Source organism: Liolophura sinensis, chromosome 1, assembly GCF_032854445.1.
Source record: "Liolophura sinensis isolate JHLJ2023 chromosome 1, CUHK_Ljap_v2, whole genome shotgun sequence".
NCBI classification, from domain to species: Eukaryota; Metazoa; Mollusca; class Polyplacophora; order Chitonida; family Chitonidae; genus Liolophura; species Liolophura sinensis.
In genome coordinates this window covers 14605280-14625499 of record NC_088295.1, presented here as the reverse complement: position 1 = coordinate 14625499, position 20220 = coordinate 14605280, and the positions used below count along the sequence as shown (strand labels likewise).

Below are 20220 nucleotides of genomic sequence, written 5' to 3'. Positions count from 1 at the left end.
TGTGTACATCATACATCATGTGTACAGTTGTAGACATTATAAACAGTGGTAATAAATGCAACGATGGCTGTGAGTTTACGCCTAGATCGTGCTGGATTCCTCTCCACTTGTATGTGGAAAGGCCTGCCAGCAACCTGCAGACAGTTGTGGGTTTCCCCTGGGCACTGCCTAGTTTCCTTCTACCATAATGCTGGCAGTCTTCATATTAGTGAAATATTCTTGAGTATGCCGTAAAACTCAGCAGATAAGTAAATAATTAAATACAATAATTGTTGTTTGTATTGTCCTCCAAAATGCTTACAGATTGTTGTACATGCTTCTTTGTAGAAAGGTGAAACTGGAGTCATTGCTGTAGAAAACTAGACATGCCTCTTTGAAGAATGAGAATGACATGACTGATCTCTTTAGTCAATCTGAGTAAACGGTATTTTGTAGGCAAGTGTGTAACACAATTGCATTCCATTAGACTGTGCCACAGTTGTGTGTTGGTTGCTTGTGGATCATTTTTGGCCATGCCAGCCTACCTGGAAATGAAACGCTTGGCTTGCAGCTCTTGCTGTTCTTCATCGGGAAGGTAGCTGAAAGGCTTGTCTGGCTGGTGTCAAAGTAACTTTGTGGAATACACACACTATGTCTGCTACTCCCACATACAGAGGTCTACCTTTAGGCTAGATCCTGTGTCATAATTAGGTAGCTAAGAGTGTGTGCGTGTATAAAATGGCAATTCTCCATGGGAAGGTATTGGACCAACACACCCTCCCACAACTGCAATCATGGTAGCTGCTTACTAGCTCTGTTGTAGTGGTTAGTTTCTTAGATGTACATAATTCATTCAGTATACTGTTCTTAACCCCAATTCAAATAAGTTTGTGTGTTTTGAAACAAAAATCATAAATTTGCATGATACACTTGCCTATAAATCTATACCCAAGTCCCACCTTGTGTCCTATCCCTTCTCCCATCTTGAGTCCCTCCTTTGTCCCACCCTGAGTCCTGCCTTGTGTACTACCCTTTGTCCCATGTTGAGTTCCACCCTGTCACACCTTGTGTCCTGTCCTTTGAGTCCATCTTGAGTCCCTTCCTGTATCCTACCCTTTGTCCCATCTTGAGTCTCACCATGAGTTCCCACCTTGTGTCCTACCTTTAGCCCATCTTGAGTTCCCATCCTGAGTCCCATCATGTGTCCTACCCTTAGTCCCATCTTGAGTTCCTATCCTGAGTCCCATCATGTGTCCTACCCTTAGTCCCATCCTGAGTTCCCACCTGCATCCTGTCCTTTTTCCCATCCTGATACCACACGGTAACCCCCGTCCCAAGTCCAAGCCATCACGTGGTTGCAAATCCTGAGGGAAATGCAAGAGGGTTCACAAAGATACATTGAATTATTGTCGTTTTTCCCCCTATGTCATATGGTACATCCACACAATATCACAAGTGGGGGGTTTGTTTTAATTTAAGAAGTGTTGAGGTGAGCAGTGTTGGTGATTCGGGACAGATGTGATGATATGGTTGTGAGTTGACCTGGCCACACCAGAGATGAACATTTGGGTGACAACAGCAAAGGGCTTGGGCATACTGTGGTCAACCAGAGGTCACATCCAGTACACACTGTTGAGAGGAGAGGTCAATCAGTGTTGCTTATTTAACTGCCCTAGCCTAAGCCACAAACACAAATAGTTATACTTGAATGCATGAACACGCATCACAATTGTGGTCAACTAGGGTATGTTGAGGCTGATCAGTCATAGTTTCATGCTCCAGTATGTTCTCTAAATTTGTTATAATTTGAAAGTGCAAATATATGCATAAATGTATACTGCAGATGTATTGCACTGAATTTGCTAACTCTTTCTGCATACACTGATCATTCATATCAAAGGTTATGTAGTGGAGAAACGACAAGCAATAGTTGATTCTTGAAAAAGAATCGCCAAGGTGCAAAGAGCCGCATCGATTCTTTTTCAAGAATCAACTGTTGCTAGTTGTTTCTTTTACTTGAACATGTTCGCAGAAATATAACAACTATCGATTCTTTTTCAAGAATTGCAAGGTTTCATTTCAAACTAATAATAATAAAAAAAACTTTACATCACAGTTAGCATCATTGAAAGCTCTTTCCAGCCCACTGAGCCGGATTATCTGCACAGTGGAATAAAATGCATGGCATGGTTGATCTTTCGTGACGGTGTTACATGAAGTTTTAGTGCAACAGCATTTGAACTTTTAGCCAGTGGGAGTCCAGTCAGTTGTACTCTATGTAGCTTATTACATGAGCATACACTGGGTGTGTAAGATTATGGACAGTGATTAGTTCTATGATTAGTTATGCAGGAATGTAAATTTGAATTGATTGAAGCTTGCATATAATCTGGGAAAGCCTGATAGTAGATTATACACACTCACACCTTGACATACCTTGGAGGTATCCAATATGTTTATAATGAGAATGCCACGAATTAGGCTCACCAGTTCAGCTGAGTACAAACTGTTTTGCTGTTCATGTATGTGCCTAAGAGAATTGATGACGCCACTCTGTCTTTTCTCACACTGGCATCATTTGGTGTATTGAAATGAATGCAAAGAACGAAACTGTCATATATGACATTCTTATGATCGGTTAGACAAAGGGTTGATGTCGTAACAAACATTGTCTAAAAGGAGAAGGTTGCATGGTCTTCCTGGATAACTCAGTGGGATATTGGAATGTATTGAAGCCTTGTGTTCGTGAATTCGAATCAGCCTCTACCTTACACCAGCCGAAGACGCACTCAGGGGTACAACTCCTGAACCATAACCACTCAAACCACAAACTTGCAAGCGTGGATTCTTCAAAAATAATCAACTACACAGAAAACAGTGTGACGTCACAGCAAACGTTTAAGCCTGAAAAGTATTATGAACACATGGTGTGATATCATCAGTGTGAATGTGATATGCTAATGCTTCGTATAGAAGATGATCTCTTGCCGTGCATGATTGATTATTGTCTCAGCTGTCAGCGTGGAAATTAATGTAGACCTATGTCCAAAACATCACAAATTAGACATGGCTATTTATACTAGAGTGTACTGTAATTGATATCAGTAATTACAATACACTGGCTCGAACGGAAGTCACAAAGGTCAATTCTGCTGAAGAACCTTCCATTAATAGCAGTGTCGTTAGACATTCATTGCTCAGAATATGAGGCAATTTTTTGTCTATGCATTGCTAAGTCTACATCATTAATGCATTTACATTTATACATATACATGTATACATATATATATATATATATATATATTCCTGGTGTAATCCTTTGACAAAATTTGTCTACCAATGTTTACGTATAGGTAATTATTTCATGTGAGGAATGTATCTAATGAGTGGTGCACCGGACCTTCAGTCCCCATTTTTCAGGTCATTGTGTGGGAGGATCAAACAGTGGTAAACTGTGAATGTTCTGTACATGTCTGCATCTGTACACGCATGCCACATTTCACAGGAGCAGGCCGTAATTTGATGACAGGCAATATGAATCGTAACGAATTGTAACTGTTTGCCTTGCCATCTCCTTGTTTTTCTGCTCAGGCATTAGGTTGTTTACGGACTAACCCAACATTTTATACATTCCTTTATGCTTACAAACAAGGGTTTTTTCACCTTCGTAATTAAACATTACTGTCCCTTATTTGTTTTTGACATGTTCCACCCAGTCGTGAGTCAACTGTTTTTGTAGTAATAATGTAGAATGTTTTGTTCGATCATATTTACATATAGTGAAATGTTCAACTAAATTATAAATACAGTAAATGGTATAAAAAAAGATTCTAATTTTTGGTCATGACCATGTAGTCCTATAAGAAGTAGGTTTCTGCTGTTTGATATTGGAATGACTGTCAGAGGATGTGCTCAGCTAATGTTGGGCTGGAAACCTTGTCTGGCAGTGTAAACAGAGCTGATTTATGGCAGCAAGGTAGGGTATTGTGTAGCCATGTACTTGGACCAGGGCCAGTTGGTGGCTGTACCCCCTGGAAGAACATGTAGCTCTAGGTAGAAGCTGACCACCTTCCTGAAGTGTCCAGAATTCACCAGCAGAAATCAATGGCCATTCAATTCACACTGCTCTCCATTATGGTAATTTTCTGCCAAATTGTCCCTTGTTTATTGATGTTTTCAGGCCAGTGGTTAATGGTGTAAATCCTCATCTCATGCTGTGTTTCTGACACAAACCAATTGGATGCAGAAACTGTGCGATTGGGTGAATGGCAACCAATCCTCTGGCTATGACAGAATCCCTCCTATTTGTCAGTGAACTTTAGTTGATGTCTATATGTATCTCGATGACATTGCTTACATGAACTCTTCTCATACATGTACGGCTGGAAAAAAACACCAAGTGCAAATTTATTTATGGATATACCTAGACATTTTCTGTGACCCTTTGCACCAAACTTGCACCAAGAACTTGCACGGTAAAGCTCCTAAAGATACAGCAAAACGGTAGCCTCATCGCAGGGTTATCAAGAAGAAACTTTCAAGAATCTACTGAATCTTGTACTTGGTAGTCACATTTTGGTGTTGTCTGTGAAATTAATGCACCCTGGATAATTAAAACCTGGTTGAATTTGCCCCAGGATTCTTGATAACCTACAACAACAGGTCTTTTTTTCTATCATACTCAGGAAACAGTTTGTGTTTATTGAGGAGACTGGACAGTGTATTTGGCAAATGGATGTTTACAGAAGCATCAGCTGAGAACTATTAAGTATGTGTGGGGTTTATAGATGACAAGGGCTATAAGGATGCTGGCTGACAGGCAGCTGCTCTCTTACATCATGGTGGGCTATTCACTGGGATTGTGGTTGACTGGAGTTCTCTGACTGTGACAGCTATGCTTCATTGGTTTAATAACAAGACAAACTGGCCGCCAGGGAGGCTTAATCTTAATCTGAAGGTTGCATTGCCTGACAGCTGCTTGGTCAAAGTTTAGTTAGTGCTAGCCTTCAACCTGGAGTTTTTGTGAAGTTAAAAAAATATTATCCTGAAATGTTTAAATGTTTGTGCACTTGGTAATGGTTACCATGCCAAAATTATGAAGATATTGTCAAAGAAATTAGATTCAAACTATTACTGGATATTGTGACATGTTGGTTTTCAAGGAGAGAAGGAATTCTTCAGAGGGAAGAGAATGGTAGTGAAGTAAGAATGATTTGGAAGGCTAATTGACAATTTGAGTATAAAAAGTGCACGGTTGTATCTGCGCTAATTGTGTACATCTAGATTTTACAATTTTGGTGGCTGTCACTGCCCATTTAATGGAAAAAATATTGATTATCAAGAGTAATTTTGGTGGTGGTGTGAACATTTTTTGGCGATGTCTCTGTCAGATATTATGAATGTAAGAATTTGTCAACAGTTGGTGTGTTGCAGGAACTATGAGTGAGTGTTTGTGGAGAGTTTATATTGTGGAGTCAAATTATTTGAGTTCTGACCGTGTTAATGGATTAGCCTGTGACAAGAGGCGGGTGTGTTTGTGCCTGCAAACTACTTACTTAATACTTCATACAAGTGTGGACTACAGCCGGTAGCAAGCTGAGAGGATTAATTCTTGTGTGCTCAGATGATGTGTGGAATATTTAATATTTGTCAGTTTACGGATAAGACTTGTGATTGATTGCAAGGATTTCTAATTTGTGTCCATTTCTTTGCTAGTATTTCAGGCTGTAAACAACTTGGCCACTATTCGGCTCAGCTTAACTTGGTGCAAAAGCATAAATTTTTCTTGTCATTTAGGTTGATTTGATAAGATTATTGATTATTCATTGTTTATTGTATATGCGGCAAAATATAGGGGAAAAGTGTAAAAATGTGATTGGTACATAGAATGATACTGTAGTTTGATAATAAATTATAGGATGTGTGATTTTCTGGCATACCGTGCTGGTTTTATATTTCCCTGCACAGTAAGGCACATGCTTGATGCCCCTAGCTGTTAGTGGCCTTGTGTGATGCAATGTAGAAGTTAATGTGCCTAGATCTCATTGCCCTGTTCTCTTTAGGTTTGTTTCAACTTACTGGATCTTATATATCGGAAATAATATGTGACATTCAGTTCTAATAGCCCTGGACGGAATTAAGAACATGCCAAATGTACATGCATATACATGTACGTACATGTGTTATTGGCTAAAACATGTACATATAGTACTTCAGTCGGTAGATTGTTTTAAAGCATTTTGCAATTGCCAAAAAAAATTTTTTTTTTATCATTTTTCACTTTTTACCATTACATGTTTAATGCTTGTGGTATTGTATTTACAATTACATTTCCCAAAATTGTCATTCTTCAGCCTTGATATTGCCCTTATGTGGTAGACAGATTCACACAGTGTTTGAATCTCCTGAGAGTGTAAATATTTTGTAATAACTGTTAGCAACCATTGTTTGGCACGTTGTCAAGCGAGACAGATGGATCATGGATGTAGATGAACTGATCAGGCAGTTAACACCAGAGTGTGTGTTGCAGTGATTTAAAAGAACACAGTACATATCTTTTGACCTTTAGCCCAAATTGGCCATGGGCTGTGTGTGTATGTGAAACATGACTGTAATCTATTATCATGATGTTTAATTCTTTGTGAGTACCTGTGCACCAGAGTCAGTATTTGGAGGTTTGTTGGAATGTAGCAGCAGTATTTTTGTTACATTGTAATTTATCTGAACAATGTGCCACAAGATAACCACTATCGCCTCTTGCACTCAGCTGGTGGTTAAGTTGCACTGTTTGTGCCGAGAAGAGCATAAGAACTGCGACTGAGCCTTCACTCTACAGGTTGTCAGACAGTTGGTTGTGGTAAACACGTGTTTGTGCTGTTCAGTGGTTTCTTGGTGTGAGCATCTGTATACAATCATCATCTGGTGTTCCACTGGGAACTCAGCCTGTAAGTCACAGCCTACTCCTACTAAATACATCTGTAGATCTGTGTTTCTGGGCCAATTCCTCATTCACATCTACATGTATGAAGTCTACATGGTTTTTATATCTGCCCCAAATATTCTTATTGTAAAGGTTTATTATTTTTGAAAGCAACAAGTGTTGCACAGAAGGTCTATATAGATTTGGTACAGTCTGAAGCCACCTGGTTCTGAATGTCACTCTACTGGGAGGTGAAGGGAAAAATAACATCTTGTCAGCTAGTACAGTTCCTCTGTAGTCTGCAATCAGAGAGGCCAAATTCACTTGTGCTGAAGCGTGTTGGTGCCTCTGTAGTCCATGCTAATGTAGCAAAGCCACCATATGACATTTGTCTTCATTGTAAGAAATATTGTTTGGTCTAATTAAAGATTTACTGTATGTAGAGGCTGGAATCATATTCCTCATTGTGTTTGCTTCTTTGGTATAAATAGGCCTACTTGAACTTACAAATGCTTACTTAGCAGTCACTTGACAGTTTTGCTTACAGTCTCAATTTTCAATTTGTGTTCATGTGTCACTTTATTGTTTTCCATAAGCCTTCATCTTCATCTAAATGCTATTAATAGTTTGTAACAGTCTGTTCTGGGGGCGTTTGGGAAGAGCAACAATCTGCTGGTTGAGTTTTCAACTGTTGGAAAGTGGAAATTAATATCATTATTACATTCTGCAAGCTAAATGTATACAGATGTACTGTACTAAACCTGTTGTTGACAGTTCTGTTTTATTTGGCATGTTACTGGGATATATTACTGATGTTGCTGGATTGATTCTTTCTTATATTCATGGTTCTTGTTATTGTACATGTTTTCTTTTTTCTAATTAGAATGTTTCTGTTGGTCATGGCGGTTTATTTTACTCTTGGTAAATATGAGTGTATTTTGTTTTCTTGTATGGCATATTGCATAGGGGTAATACCTTCTGCTCTGATGGGTGTATACAATGCATGCCAAACCCTGAAGGCTTCCATTTCAGTTTGCCACTGTTCCCTTTTCCAGGAAAATTTGTCATAATTATGACCAATCACGTCTCCATTCCATAATAACAGATACTACAGGAGCCACCAGCCACTAGCCAGACATTGGGTTGCCATGGCACTGTGGGTAACATGATGCATAATGATGGAAATCTAGATTTAATTCTGTACTTCTTCGACAAAACATATACATTGTTGATCTTTGAGATGCAAGCCACTTGATGGTGACTACTCCAAATAATGATATTCCATTTTTGTCGGTTTTGCTGTTATGATTTGTCTTGACATTTTGTCTGAGGTTCTAAGAAATGATTTCTGGCTTTACTGTCTTTGTTTGAAAGCAGGTGAGGGGTTTTCCCCTGTAGAGCGAAATTCTTTGTGTAGACTTACACGTTATATTGTGTCAGCATAAGAAGCTTATGGTGTTACTTATCTTGGTTAAGCATGAAGCAATTGGTAAGGTGTTGAGAACTGTCAGTGGCATGATTCCAGCCATACAAAGCCTTGATGCTTCACCAAGTTTGCATGTCATAAGTGTTCCTCTAGGTTTATATGTGTAGGTAATGTGTGAAAAAGAACACTTAAAACAGAATTAAGACAGGTGATGTTAATTTTATTTTCAGTTTTTGTGGGCTGTTCATGCATGGTATGTTTGACAAATTTCATGTACTTTTGACTAAAAGAAAATGACTAAAATAAGATTTTGAAATTACAAGGCTAAGCTTTGAAAAGTCAGTGATTGGAAAGAATAACCAGAAGGTGGACTTAATGTTAATTTAATTGAAATGCGAAGAGGGTCAAAAAGTGGTGTCTTTACATCACACTGGGCAATGGAGTGTGATGGAAGTTGCCTGAGTACCCTTCCATATTACCCTTGGGATATATCAGACACAGTTGGAAATTGACCTTAGTCACTGTCAAGGACAAAAGCAGGCAGCAGTATAGATGGAAGGGTCACAGGCTGGCCATGCATGTACTGGTATCCTGGTAATGAATACTCCAGCATACAAGTCCAGCTTACACAGTACCATGGGGAGAAACTGGAGTAGAGCATATGCATGTATTTATGTGTGTAGAGTACTCTGTTGAAGACAGAGGCATTCCTGTAAATTATACAATGGCGCTTGGCAATTGGGACTAACACATGTCAGAATTGGCACAGGGTTGACTGCTGAGGGAACAGGAGTGTGCAAGATGCCATCAGTCAGTCAACTTCTAAGGACGCTTCTGGTAGAAGAACAGGCTGATAGTATGGCATAACTGACAGCTCCTGTGATCCTGCATTGGCTTTTAAGAAGTGATAGTGTGTCTTTTGTTTGTTTAACAGCTGTTTTTCTTGTAGCCTGTGAACAGGGCCAGTGAGCTCTGCGATAGGGCTTGACAGCCAACGCATGCTCAACATAGCTCCACAATCAGTTGTTAGACTCTGGCTGCTGCTTTAATACCACAGTTAAAGCCCTCTCACTTTCCCGGCTAGACAAATTTGTTCAGAAAATGTCTTGCCCTTTGCATAGTTTTGACAAGACATTTTTTGTAGGTCAAGAACTGAAGCCATTAACTGTCTTGATACTTGGAGGACACAGCTGTACAGCATAAAACCTTCTTCCAAGTTTTCTTGCAAGGGCATGGTAGGGTTTCCTTGGAATAACCTGTGGGTGGATGGCCTGAGCTATCATGCTTGGGTATAATGAGCACGCGGGTACATGTATATATAGGACAAAGTAACAACTTGCAGGGGGTCTGCTGCTATATTCTGGCTTCTGACCAGTTCTCAATTAAGCTTTTGTATCGACATGATTTCTTTACCATAAGATGTGGGATCGAACATACATGTGGTTGGCTGGCTGTCAAAGTTGCCAAATGTATTATGTAAGAAATCCAGTTGTCATGTGATTGGGATTAATTAGCCTGATCACTAAACCAGATAATTATGGGTTCCTGCATACTGAATACATGCATGGCTAATTTGCAGTTCTTGTTATATCGGTGTTAATTACACGTACTGGATGGCATCTTGGCTTTGGTGTTGAGGTTCATCTGTTAGTACTTGCTCAATATTGGTACAGCCGCTGTTCAAGACAAACTTATTAAGTAGAGTGTGTGCCAACAGATCATGTAACAACTACATGTAGAACATAAGGAAGTACAGTTTGGTATACATTGCATGCGTTAATTTGTGTTTTGGATATGGAATGAAAATGAGAGCACATACAGTATTCAGCCTAACAATTCGTCCATTTCTACGGTTCTCATTTTACCAGATTTGAGATAGCTCTGTTGATGTGAACAAGATGTATGAGGATATTGTTTGAAAGGTAGTAGGACAGCCTACTGAAAATATGTAAGTTTCAGCTCCAAAAGTAATATTTTATGACTTATAATTGCTTCTAAGCATGCTTTTTAAGACACATTTTTGCAGTAAACACAGTATTCAAAAGGTGTGGAATGGCTGAGGTGTGTGATATTAAGGTGCTGATTGCATGCAACTTTATGAAGTTCAAAGTGGAGTTTGTATGTTTGGTCGAAATCAGGGAAGCAAGAAATACTCTGGCTGATATACCATTCCAAAGGTTGTACATGTACATTGACTGTGGTAAAGGTTGGATGAGGACAGCATTGCAATATTGTTGAATTGACCACAAAATAATGTACACCTGGCAAACAGTTATGTTTGTAACAGGTACATTAGAGAAGATTATCAGTGACATATTGTTACATATGAATGCAAAGCTATTGTCTGGCTTACATTTGGCCATAGTAGTGGTAAAACCTTGATGTGAATTATGAGAGTGGCTATCGTCACACTTCTTCAGGTAAGCCAGGCTGGGGTTATTCACCTTCAAGAGGTTATATGGTCTCTGTGTCAAAGCATTCCCGGTAGAAACTAAAGTTATACATGCTTAAAGGTTTTCCAATTTCTGAGAAGTTTCTCTAGAAACCCGAGCGTCATCTGTGCGAGAGTAATGACTGAACAGTGGTACCTTATGAACTGGTTGGTTAATATCAGTTACATCAGCTTTCTTCTGGCAGAATCTCTCCTGTTAGACAGATGCTAGTTACATGTGTGTCATGCAACCATTCCTAGCAGATAAGCTTATTTCATCTAGACTGCTTATCAGTTGCTGTTTAATGACCTGACGATAATGGGATGAAGTGGGACCAGGATCAAAGAGGTGTATGGCGTGAAGCTTTATGCCAGGTGTCTATCTGTGTAATCCTGTAGTGTTGGGTGTAAATGTTACCAGGTGGTCACTGTGCGATCTGCTACAGCATGTACTCAAGTTCACACATGTAAACATTGATAAAATTCAAAGAGTTAACCTTGGTAAGACCAAACCCATAGAACAGAGATTAAAAAAATAAAATACAAAGTGAAAAAATAAATCTGAAAAAGAAACAGAACTTGCATGCAATAATATGGTATATGAGATTGCTTTTCTACTTTTTACCCTTGATTTTAGTTTTTTCTGCCCTGCTTAATTCTGGTTTTTGTCAAGTTAATAAACTCTCTGCATACAAGTAACATAGCAATTTTTCTTTCCTTGTTTATTTATATGAAGTTCTCAAATAAGGTTCATGCAAGAACACCCAATGAGTCACAGGGATTACTCTGTATAGGAGTAAGCTGCACAAGAACAGTTTTTGACTTGTGGAACTTCAAAAGAAAGTTTTTGCATGTACATGCATAAAAGTACATGCATGTAAACACAGATCTGTATATGGTAGCGTTTTTTGCACTTTGAGTCCCCCCCCCCCACCCATTGCTTTGGATGTTGCAGTACAAAACTTAGTAGAGCTTTAGTGTTGATACTTATGAATGAAAAGTAGAAACTTAAAAAAAGAAAAGTGGCAGCATCTGATTTAGTGTTATAAGTTATTTTTACAAGAATTAAGACTGGTTTAGTTGTTGAGCTTAGCCTGTAGAATTAAGGAATTTGTTATGATTAGATGTGTCAGTTGGCCTGCTGAGGAGAAGCTGAGCAGCCAGCTTAAAGCTGAACCATCTGGTCTGGTAAAACCTGCAGGAGAATCAGGTTCCAGCTAAATGGAGTGTAGCTGTTGACAATTTTATTTTATCTGGTGTCTCACTTACATGTCTCAGTTACTTAAGGACACTGAAGTCAACAAGTAAACTTCCCTAGGTGATACTTGTCGCCATTCTCCAGGGAGGAAAGGTTTCACACAATTTTACTTGAAATTGCTTCAGTGGTGCCATTCTCTTCTATAAAAACATATGTATAAAACCAATCCATTTTGCTGCAGAAAATGTGCTGAAGCAATCATCTGCTACACCACAGTTGTGCCTTTTTATGTGTTGTGTTTGTGATCTTCTAGATATAACAGTCTAGAAGACAGAAATTGTTAATATCTGAAATGGAACAAAAAAATGAGTCATTTTGACAGTTGATTCCCTGCCTCTGAGTCAAATGCCTTGTGCTTAAATTGGCATGTCTTCAAGGAAGTTTCAATTAAACATATGATCTGGAAGACTTTTATGTATCACGTGTGTGTAGTCTGTAAAGGTATCATAATTTTCTGGAATGCTTATCTTTATCAAGCAGCCGCTAGTGTTATTTTTGTCATGCCCAATCTTTACATTTGTTTAAAGGAAATCTTAACTCCAACTTAATAATGCGTTGACTGACAGTGAGATTTCTGTGATACAGCACTGCTCTTGTACCTCTCCTCAGACAATATGTTATATCTGACTTGCCTTTTCTCTTTGCAGCAAAACCACCGAGGATTAATAAAAGATTAAAAAGTATAACTGTGAAGGAGGGGAGTAAAATTACATTAAAATGCTCTGCGTCCGGATATCCTCGTCCAAAGATAACGTGGCTGAAGGATGGGAAGGTTCTGAGCAAGGCCAAGGGAATGAGGATAAAGAAGGGAAAGTAAGTGAAATCTTTTCAAATTCCTGTCTTTTTTTCAATTTCTTTTATAAATGTAACTTGCCAGTCATTAAATATCACTTGAATTTGATTGGCTCTAGTGTCTGGCCTAAAGTTGCCATGTCAACATACATTCGAGCAGGATGGTAACTTTTTAATGTTACCTATATTTTTGTTAAACAATAATGTACATCCACTGAAGGCTTCCATAGTTTATCAGCTATTTAACTAGCTGCTTTAATTCTTTCAATGTTCACATTTTCAGTTCTTGAGTATAGGTGAAAATGAAATAAATAATCTGAGGCTCTGGGAGGTTTGTCCAAGGGGATATGAATTTGATTTGTACAGTTACTTTCTTTTGACAAGCTACCTTTATCTGTCATGAGAAGCACATGTGCAGAAGTCCTGGTAAGGATGAAGATGTGGCAATTTGCTGGTGCTAACTGGTGTTAATAGGGTATTAGTGACAGTACTTAGGTAGTGAGGTCCCTGAACCTTGTTTAGGGTTGATGGTTATGATGCTGAGAAAGGGAAATACTTCAATTACAGCTGGGGTGTGTTTATCTGGCCCAGTACTTTGCCTCTCCCTAGGGTTGTGCTGTTACAGCTGACTATACTCTCCCAGGGGTCCAGCTTTCCTCATATGACCTCCCACAGACTACTTGGATATGCTAGCTTACTGCCCTGGCCAGTGGATTTCGAGCAGACTCTGAGATATTTCAGTTGGGTCAGTGCCATGGGATTGCTTTCAATTTATGACCAAAGTGCACATTGCTTAGCTTTATTCTTAACCATACTCATGCCACCTGGATCCTTTTGGACAATTCTGTCTGCATTATTTTCATAGAATTGATTTAAAAAAGATCCCAAATAAAATGCTTGGCCAGAATGCCTTTCAGACTGGTAAAGCCATACTCATCGAGAAAAAAGGTCAGATTCCCATGACGTCCTATTTAACAGGAGTACATTTGACATATTTTTGTTGATCTTTGTAGTTTTGTTCGATCATGCTGCATGTGCAAGTCAATCATAAACCTCACTGTCCAAGTCATGAGACCAAAATTTTAGGGGAAAGTTTATTGGTAACCATTCTCTGTAAATACCACAGATGTCTCTGTAACATGCATGTTATGGCAGTAATGGTAAGGTAACGTTATTAAAATAGGAACTTTTGACTTTTCCATTATGGTCGCATAGTTTGATGAATACGGATAAAAGGTAATGTAGACTTGGCATTAGATTGAGACTTGATGGTAAATGAGTACAAGGAAATATGTTTATCTCCTTCATGAATCGAGGAATTATCAGGGTCTTGTATATAATGGTCTTTACAGAATACTGTGGCGTCTATCAAGGAATAATATAAAGATAAAAGAACTAATTCATGTTTAGTGTCATTATTTGTGCATGTATACCTACATGTTGAATGTTACTAAATTTATTGTAAAGGTGATATTGCATGTAATATTTCCCAAGGCCACACCAATTTAAAGTGTTTTTTGTTTTTTTTTTGCTTTTCCCAGCAGGTATAGGAGGGTATAAAAATAAAACTTAAAAATCATCTAATTTGTGGTATTTTTTATAAGTGATTGAAAAGCTTGAAATATAAAATCTCAAAAAACCTAAAAAAATCCTGAAAACATTGGGAAAAAATTACAGAGGGGGATTTTACATTTTATTCTTGTAGCATTCATTGATTTTTCTTTAATTTTATCTTGCCCAAAGGCCATTTTGTGGCCTTTGGTTGTAATGATAAGAAGGATCGTACTTGGCATGACAAAGGAGCGTCTTGCCTCTAATACTGAAGAGTGTAGGTTACAGATGACACAACATCGTCTTTCTGGTTTCTCTAAAATGGCTTATCCCATGGCCTGGTAAGAATTCCAGATTAAAAGGTGAGGCCTATGCTGGTTTACACTGGTTATACTTTTTCTTGTTTCTTTTTATCATTTACTGGGGTCATACCATATTCTTAAATGTCTACTCGGGGTCATACCATATCCTTAATTGTTTACTGGGGGTAATAAATGTACTATCATCAATGAATTACTGGGGTCCTTCTGTCCTCTAATGTTCATATGACGTATTGACCGGCCCGGATAGCATAGTTCGTAGAGCGTCTGCTTCGGGACCGGTAGATCCAGGATCAATCCTTGATTGAGTCACACCTAAGACTTTAAAAGAGGAAGTTGTAACTTCTTTGCTTGGCGTTCAGCATGAAGGGGATAGTGAAACGACTGGTTGACCCGTATCAGTATAATGCCTTGGGCGGAGCAGCTTACTTGCCTTCGGTGAGTCGTCTCAGTGAAGCAGCACTAGTTAACAGAGGGGTGGAAACCCGTCCTGCAACAAGGAGGCACATTACATAAACTTTAAGGATTCCTTCCATCGTCAAATGACTGAAAAAGTGTTGAGTACGACGTTAAACCCCAAGCACGCACTCACTCACTCACTCACTCACTCACTGATACGAGGTATTGCATGTTACCACACAACTATATGATGAGTCAGGATTTCAGACCAAATATAACTGCCACTGTACCGGACAGTGGAAAGGTTTTTTGGGTTGTAGGATAAAATGCATATCATTACTTTACAATTTTGCACTTATGCAAAGGGAGTTCTTAAGTGATCCATTGACATTGATTGGGAAAGCAAGGGGAGGTATATATGGATGCAAGGATGCGTTCCAAGTTGTGAGCTGTACTTCGTCATAGTAAGTCGGTTAAAGTTGTATCGTGTTGGTAGACAGAGAGCTGATTTTCTGTCTGCAGGTGATAGTAAGCAGTTATCTCTGTTGCTGGAATTCCCCAGCCACTTAATGTGGCTGCACCTTTCCCAGCTAACCAGCCTCTTTTTGCCAAGGGTCAGCCCTCCCAGATGTACTACCTTATGTAAACCTGGCTTCACCAGCCTGGCTGCCATGTGGTCACAGAGCACCCACAGCTGAATCTACCTTGTACCCAGGCTACAGTAAGCCAGTCTCTCTTCTGAACCCTTTGATGAGTAAAGATAATGCTCCAGTTTTGTTGACATTTTCACAGTGCTTTTCCCATCTCTGATAACCACATTGAGTGAAATGTTAAAAGGTCATCGGAGCATCTTCAACGAATCTGACATAGCTGTAAGTGTAACTAAGTGGCACAGAAACACTGCCTTGTTGGATTAAATAGACACCTATTGCGGTGGACTCAGTGTGTGGGACTATTGATCTAACTAAACTGGTTATCTTGAGCTGTGTGTTGATAATACTAACAGAGCCCCACGTGGCTGAGCTTGTGTGTTGTATCAGGTAATTCTTACAGGCTAAACTGAACCTGATCACCTTAGATGAGTCTGCAGGAAAGACCACTGACTGCCAGACAAAATCCTGCTATAGATTTGTCAGTCAGATCCATTCTCTTAACGGATTACTTACTGTAGAAATTGTGTGTGACTACTACTACTATTTATAATACAGATATATGCAACAGACCCTTGATTCTATCCCCTGACATTCTGAGTTCCTAGATGGTAGGTAGGACATAAAGTCCATAGTTTTTCATTGGCTGAGTGGAGCCAGACTCTACAATGTCAGTTCTTTGGATTTAATCGATTGACTGATTCAGGATTTCATTGTCACACCATCATGGACATCACTTTCATTGTCACACCATCATGAGCATCACTTTCATTGTCACACCATCATGAGCATCACTTTCATTGTCATACCATCATGAGCATCACTTTCATTGTCACACCATCATGAGCATCACTTTCATTGTCACACCATCATGAGCATCACTTTCATTGTCATACCATCATGAGCATCACATTCATTGTCACACCATCATGAGCATCACTTTCATTGTCATACCATCATGAGCATCACTTTCATTGTCACACCATCATGAGCATCACTTTCATTGTCACACCATCATGAGCATCACTTTCATTGTCACACCATCATGAGCATCACTTTCATTGTCATACCATCATGAGCATCACTTTCATTGTCACACCATCATGAGCATCACTTTCATTGTCATACCATCATGAGCATCACATTCATTGTCACACCATCATGAGCATCACTTTCATTGTCATACCATCATGAGCATCACATTCATTGTCACACCATCATGAGCATCACATTCATTGTCACACCATCATGAGCATCACTTTCATTGTCACACCATCATGAGCATCACTTTCATTGTCACACCATCATGAGCATCACATTTAAGAACTGACCCTACAATTAAAGTTATACTATTACTGAGCATACTAAGTTTACATCATGACGACCCAGTGTGAATTTGATCACGCTATAACCTTTCCTACCAGAACTATGTAAACTGAACTTTGAGGTAGCATTTTGAAGTGTAACAGTTTTATTGGACACCATGGATGATAACATGTTGAATTTAAATATGCAATGATCGTTTTGCCTAAATTCCAAGGTCTTACTGTCTAAAAGAAGGGTTTTTCAATTGTAAAAATATTTCGATTAAAGGTGTGTTAAATACAGTGTATTTTCATGAATTTGTCTCTTCCCTACATGCTCTTACGTGGAACTAGCTGCCAGAAGGACTGTCTGGTTTCTGTAGATATTACCTTTCTTCCAGACAACCGTGTTCTTTTTTTCCTTTTTTTTAAGTAAGTGGCTATGAGACTGATGACTGTGAGTGCTCATAAATTGTGCACATCAGTGGTGGTAAGATGGAGCAACATAAGTGGGGGCTCTACGCTTCAGATGAGACCGTCTGTCCTAACCAGGTTTTTTTTCTTCAGTTGATGTTTTTTACAAGGCTGTTATCTTTATGGTTTGCTTAATGTGTAGCTGCTCAGGGCTCTAGACAGATCTGTGCTGATCCCCCAGCTGTTGTCTAGCACCTTAGCTCTAGTTAACTTTTCGAACTCCCACTTGACACATCAACCTGTTGGTATAAAACTCTCTTGCTAAGATGGCTACACTCCACTGCCTCCAATCTTCTGACACAAGCCATCATTAGGTAGGGGCCTAGAGCACATGCTTATTAAGGTCTGGTCCCCTCTCCCTAGGGGGGCTTCCTGAAGTCACAACCTCCCTCCTCCCCCAACTGTCTAACCAAGTGATAAATGCAGATGATATTTCTGACAAGTGGTTCTCCAAAGGCTAACAATCTTTCTCAGCAAAAAGTGACTTGTTCCTGGGTTTCCTCAGGATCTTCAAAGACATTTTACACTTCACTAGCTCTTTTGGACAGAACTTTATGGGGCATGGTCCCTTTTAGTCTCCATACATTACTGACATTTAATGACATTTCCAGGCTCAGGATGGATTTTCCAGATTGGTTCATTAAAATCCTATCAACTGGCACATGCTATCTGTTCAGAGGCCATTTTTCTGCTGTTCATCCCTCTCCAAGAGAATGAAGCTCTTGAAGCCATATTACCATCATCACATCTTCACACTGTGTTCTACCAATGGCATAGGAATCCCAGAAAGAAATGATGTCTGTATTTTGTGTTAACCAGAGATGGAAATATCATAAAGATATAATCTCTAGTGGTATATTGTTCTTATAAAGCTGAGACTTCTCTGTAGATTGTGGTATATTCTTATCAGGCAAAGGTGACAGTATCTGTAATTGCGCATAAAGAGCAGGGAAAATATCTTGCTAGAGGTAGAAGCGTGTTATCTGTTTAGCATAGTAATGGGTGCATATCTCCTAGATAATATAAGAGACGAATTAATAATAAAAACAAATACTTACACAACTGATTCCATTCATGTTAAAAGATATAATATGTAACATCAAAGTCACTCCAGTATACTCTTTCAGGCCTCTAGTCTTAGCTGCTGCCACAAAGCCAAAAAGGAAACTTTAGTTGACCTAAAATATGTATAAGGTACTGGGAAATTGCTGATCATTTTCAAGGAAGTCAAGGAGAATTAATCACCATCTGCTGTGTTAAGTCTTAAGGTAGAAATGGAGAGTGGTTTTGGCACACAAAGCAAAATCCAGTAAAATGATAGACTTTGAGTGAGACTCCCTTCAGCAACAGTGACTGTCCAACACTTGAGTTTTAGAAATATTTTGGTGGACCACTTTACATTTGGGATGGCCGATTGGTAATGTTGGTGATATTATCTTTTACAGACGAGGATCTCGCTTGCAGTACCGAAGGGCCTCAAGAAGAGCTGAAGGGGAGTACAAATGTGTTGCAGAAAATGTCCTCAAACACGTGGAAAGAACAGTGGATATAGAAGGTACAGATTTAATAATGTATGCTGCATAGATGTCCTAAATATCGGACGAGGAGTATTTTGACTATAAATGGGATTTTAAGCAAAAAGAATAAAGGATGTTATATCCTACACATAGTAACAGTCTATAGTGATCTGTTGAGACACTGTGGGTATTAGTGACATAACATCAATATTTTCCAAAATAGTTTGTGTCAAGGCCTGTTTAGCAAATGCTGTGCATGCATTTGGAATGGAGAAATCGTACAGTCTGCATTTTAATGTGCAGAAACCTGATGTGAATTCACTGGTTCACCATATGATTAGAAAATGCATTTTATGTGATTGAAAAATTGAGCAAAAATAAATTGAAATATTTTTGTAGTTGGTGTTTATAGACAAGTGACATTTGCATTGCAAATAACATAAGAGCATATTTTTACCTAACTGAAATTAAGCCAAGATGATAGGGCCATGTACATGTAAGTTGTTAATGCATTTGTGTAAACAGGATGGAAACCTAACTGGGATAAATTAGCAAGAAGTTATATTCCAGTGGTTACCTATGATAATTTGCCAGGTATCACACTGTCACCATTGCTCTAGTTTTACTATGTATATGCTGTAACTCTGTTATACTAGTATTAAACAGTGTTAATCTGATGTATACTTCATGTTGGTATTTTCCTTGCAATTAAGATGGCCTTGTTGTGAGAGTGGGGTTATATGTCTGGGTGTCTTGTCTGGTGTTTGTGGCAATCTAAGCAGAAATGCTGCTGGATAAGACTAGCAGATGGGAGCTAGGTACATGATCCACAGGGGTTTTTGATAAACTCCAGACTTTGGCCCATCCTAATGGATACAGTTTATCAACACCTCTGACTGGGGCCATTTTTCAACTTAATTGCAACCCAAGGGCCAAGCATGTATGTTATAGCTAGCTGGACAGGGTGGCAGGGACAGTGGCTATATACACAGGGTTTTTGATAGGCCGCCAGCAGCACACCAGATAGTGTGTCCAGATTAAACCGATAAGCAAAGCAATAAATAAACATAAGGGACGAAGAGAATTTCAAGTATTTTTCACTAGTGTGTCCTTTGTGCTTTAAACATTTTAAATCACTTCCATTTTTTAGGCTGTTTGTTTTCCTTAACTTTTGGCCAGCAGTAGCTTGTTTATGTCTTG

General features: G+C 39.0%; 1 protein-coding gene across 1 annotated transcript in view; it reads left to right on the top strand.

Annotated features, from left to right (window-relative positions):
* Window positions 1-20220, top strand: part of LOC135478818 (uncharacterized) — a 51758-nt gene that overhangs the window by 19522 nt on the left and 12016 nt on the right. The window contains exons 2-3 of the mRNA XM_064758653.1: window positions 12661-12826; window positions 18949-19058. Coding sequence (XP_064614723.1) covers window positions 12661-12826; window positions 18949-19058 — 276 coding nt within the window. The remainder of the gene's footprint in view (window positions 1-12660; window positions 12827-18948; window positions 19059-20220) is intronic.